General features: G+C 38.2%; 1 protein-coding gene across 2 annotated transcripts in view; it reads left to right on the forward strand.

Moving 5' to 3' along the window:
• CPQ (carboxypeptidase Q) overlaps window positions 1–4,503 on the forward strand; it is a 270,044-nt gene that overhangs the window by 50,649 nt on the left and 214,892 nt on the right. For both annotated transcript variants that reach the window (XM_075063116.1, XM_075063117.1), the window contains exon 3: window positions 3,261–3,468. In XM_075063116.1, coding sequence (XP_074919217.1) covers window positions 3,261–3,468 — 208 coding nt within the window. The remainder of the gene's footprint in view (window positions 1–3,260; window positions 3,469–4,503) is intronic.

Genomic DNA, 4,503 nt, shown 5'->3' on the forward strand with positions numbered 1-4,503 from the left:
ACTATGGGATAGCTACGGAAGAGCTACCCACAATGCAACGCTTCAGAAATCGACGTTAGCCTCGGACCATGGACGCACAACGCCGAATTACTGTGCCTAGTGTGGCCGCATGAAATCGAATTTATATCATCAGTTTTATAAAACCAATTTTAGCTAATTCGATATTATCCCGTAGTGTAGACGTGGCCTTAGCTTATCCCCAGTGCAGCTTGCAGCTGGCTTCTGTGACAGACAATGGTAGGAATAAGAAATGGATTGAAGAATGTCTTTATAAATTAACCAAGAAAATAGAGTGGTGAGACACTAAGATTTTGGGGTGGGGGACTGTTTATTTCCAAAGAATGCAAAGCTTCAGTAAGGTATAATATGAGGCAGTGCCCCATTTTTTTGGCGGCAATCCAGACTTGCTCCTCTTTGGGATGAACTACTTGGCCTTTGGTCTCCTTGTTACCTTCACAGCTAAAACCCTATTGTCTCTTTTAGTGAAATGCTCCTATTACCTCGTTAATAGATACGACTGATATGCTATAGAATGTGATCTAAATATGCTAATGAGACACTGAATTAGTCGGCAGCTACACAGAAGTGAAGTTGGGTTGTATTGTGGAAAGTACTGTAATTGATACTTTATGTATATCATGCTGCCATTAAGTTAAACATGCAAAGAGAACCTTTGTTTTATTTTGTCACAGGCTAAATAAAGCAAATCTATTTGTGAACAATCAAAAGTGGAAGTATAAGGCTAGAGAATTAAGTTTGTCATTCTGCATTCTCTTTCTTGGGAATAAAAAATTAAGACTCCACAGTTCAAAGCTCCTTGATACCTAGCTTATCATAAAGATAATTCTGCATGAATTTACTTGGGGAGTTATAGGTTGCTAGAGGTAGCAAGTACCTTTCCTTTAAAAAAAAAATCAGAGATGATATTTTTGTTCATTAATGCAGTGAGGCAGTGCCAAGAGCAGTTCCATTCCTTGCTTCCCTTGATGAGCAATCAGTAGTACGTTGCATGTCGTTCTAATGCTTAGTATGGCATCTAAGTAGAGCATTGGGGTGAGTTAGATGGTGTCATTTTCTCTCGTCTGTTACAAAAGCTAATATGAAGTGCGGATTGCAGTACCAGCCTGCTGTGACCTTGATTTTTCTAGTGGAAAATGAAATTTTGCAGATACCTGGCTTTATTTCCAGTGGCACAGTTCCAGACTTTAGAATGATCCTGTCATTGGGACATTCCTTAGGTATGCAGTTAAATCTGTTGTTCATTAGAAGCAGCTGGAGCCTATCAATACACTTCACCTACAAGCCAACTATAACTTCAGTAAATTTGAAGATAATACTTTGGTTTGGCCTGCTGTGGCCCTTTCTGTGAAGCTGGAAGTTTGAACAGCTAGCCAATTAAAATTTTCACACCTTTCGCATGAGGGTAGTTCTGCAGCTAAAATTCATGGTGGTGGTTCCCCCCTCCCTGCTCCATATAGTTGCCTGCATTCTTACAACTGTATTTTAAGAAACAGACTTTTTGATGTGAAACATTTTCTTTCATGTTTGGAAGGCAATTTATACTGTTTTGATCTTAAAAAAACAACCCCAAAAAGCCATAAAGTAAGCATTTGACTTGGATAAGTTGATGCTGAGTGAGAATCTAACAAAGCGCATCAGATAGCAGTATTAAGAATTATTTAGCATATGCAATTAACTTAAAATCTTTCCCAAATAACATTTTAATAATGTTTTATAGTGAGCTATTTAAGACTTGCAAGCATACCCAGCTTCTTTTTAATTTTGCAATAACTTGTGGAACAAACCGAGCTGGCCAAGCATTTGTTATTACTTTCAGTTTTTACTGATGTATTTTGTGGCTTTTTGGTCAAATGTACAGCACTAAAACTCCAGGCATCCATATTGCTTCTATATTTAGTAGCAAAGTCTGGTCCTGTTTGTTAAACAGTTTCCACTTATTGCTGTAACCAATCCACAGGATTGGATCTTATGCATTGTGGTCAAATTTTGTGAATGATTTCTCAAAAGCGAAGAAATTCGTTAGGCTTTGTAGAATTCAACTTTTTAAATAATTTTGACAGATATTATCTGTTCATTTTTAAGCATTTTTTTAAAGATTTTGATCTTTCCTCACAGTTTTCACACGGGAAATTATGGGAGTGTCAGACATTTATTTAATGGTAATAGACATTGAGATTCAAAAAATTAAACCTTTATAAAAACTATTATGAACACACATTGTCAACATAGCATGTCAAAATATACAAAGTAAATATCCTTAAATCAAGACATCATACCCATTCTTACTATTCATTCATTCGTCATTTGTAACAAACTTAATCCAAAAGTCTAATCACTGGATTTGACTGAGTTTGACAGCAGCATTTTTCTTTCTTTGCCCACCTGTAAATATCGATTCTTACTGATGGAAATATTTTGTTGGGGCTTTGTATGTATGCAGTGGGAAATCAACATTTAAGGGTAATCTCCAAATGAATGTTCTGAAATGTGGGAAACTTTCTGTGGTATGGGAGAATCTGCCTACTTCTAAATTCCTTTGTTTCCTAGACAAGGCAATAGGATTATAGCAAATTCAAAATGTTTACAAAATATTTCATTTGAAAAATATGGTAATTTTTTCCTCTGTGATGCAATTAACTTGTACTGTAAATTAAGCATGGGAAGTGTTTTTTATTTTAAATATATTACACAGGGTTTTACAGCCAGTTTGTCTTCAAGAACTGTAAATATTCACATTAACCATTTGTGAAAAGCTTGATTCATGGAATGCATCAGTTTCTAAGTGTAGCATTCCAAACCTATATATTTTCATATGTGTGATGTCAGCCTAAGTTGTTTAGCAACATATCAGAACAATTACAAGAGAAGATTAAATATCTGTTTTATAAATGCCATAGAAAGTCTTTCAGAATGTTTTTGTACTTTACATAATTGCATTCATGCATTAAAGCCTATTTGGAAAAAGTCTTTTCTCAAATCTTCGCTTGCCTTCAGTTTCAATTTTAACATCAGCTGATAGCCTGATTTATAATAAGGACATGGTTATACATGTTGAATAACCTTCTCTGAGGAAGTACTTCACATGCTATCTTTTCCAGTAAGAGGTTTTCATGTTTGACCTCCTCTTCTTGATTTTCATTACACATGCTGTACGTGACGTGTATTTTTGTATGTGCCAAAGTGGCTTGGGGCTAGTGATAGGATAACATATCTAAAACTATTGTGATGTTTACTTCTAGGAATTACTGCTGAAGTCCTAGTGGTCACCTCTTTTGATGAACTGCACAAAAGAGCTCAAGATGCCAAGGGGAAGATTGTTGTTTACAACCAGCCTTTCATCAGTTATAAAGAAACTGTCAAATACAGATTACTGGGAGCAGTTGAAGCTGGTAAAGTTGGAGCAGTGGCATCCCTTATCAGATCCATTGCTTCCTTTTCTATTAATAGGTAGGAATGTTTTACTCTGTACGTGACAATTTGTGGAATCTGACAGGGTACCACTTATGAACATCAGTAAACTCTGTAAACGTCAGTGTCAGGGTGCAAACTCTTATTTGGATTGTAAACTTGTCTTTGCCTTCTCAGCTGTCTTTGTTTCTCCATATTGAGCTAAAACCCACAGTGGGTAACAGGAGAAATTCTTGCACAGGGCTAACAGAGGGTTGTTGAATTGTGATTGTCCATTCAAATGGAACACTCTTGGACAAATCAATGGCTGCTGCCTAGGGCAAGTCAGTTTTTCAAGTCTGAACCCTGGGGAGTGGGGAGGGGCACTGAACAAGGGATCACCGGGTGCGGGACTTTGTTCCCCTAATAAGCCTAATTGTTATGTTACTGCCAAGGGGAACAGAAGGTTATAAAAGAAAGGGTCTCTCGCCTGCCATTTTAGAGGAAGCATGTGCATGGATTGCAGGGGTCAGAGAGAGGGGCGGGGAGAGGCTCCATGATTTAGAGAAAAAGCCCTCAACTACAGGAGGGGTGATTCTGGACTCCTGAGAGGACTCTATCCTAAACCTAAAGAACTCTTCCACATGGCGAGAAAGCTGAGGCAGGGAAATGTGTACAGGCATGTTTATTATTTTGTATAGATCTGTATCTTTCTTGTGCTGCTAAAGTAAAGGGTAATTTGCCTTAGAATCCTATGCAAGATCTGTCTGCTTAGGCTGTTGTGTATCCCAGAAGAGTTCAGCTATGAACCTGGAGCACCCACAGGGCTGCAGTTGAGAGATGGTGTGCTTAAGCTTCTGGGGAGAGTCTGGGGAGCCAGCGTTACTCAGAGCAGAGGGTGTAGGCAATTGGACCGCAGGGCCTCATAAATATTTATTTATTTATAAATAAATAAATTCCCCTCTCACCCCTATGGGTAGTATGTGTCTTCCTCAACCTCGGGTCCTCTACCAGAGGCCTGGGAGTTTGAGGGTTCTGCGCAGTATCTTAGCTGTTCCTAGCACTGCACTCTTCTGGACAGAGAGCTCTGATGTT

This window comes from Chelonoidis abingdonii, chromosome 2, assembly GCF_003597395.2.
Source record: "Chelonoidis abingdonii isolate Lonesome George chromosome 2, CheloAbing_2.0, whole genome shotgun sequence".
NCBI classification, from domain to species: domain Eukaryota; kingdom Metazoa; phylum Chordata; order Testudines; family Testudinidae; genus Chelonoidis; species Chelonoidis abingdonii.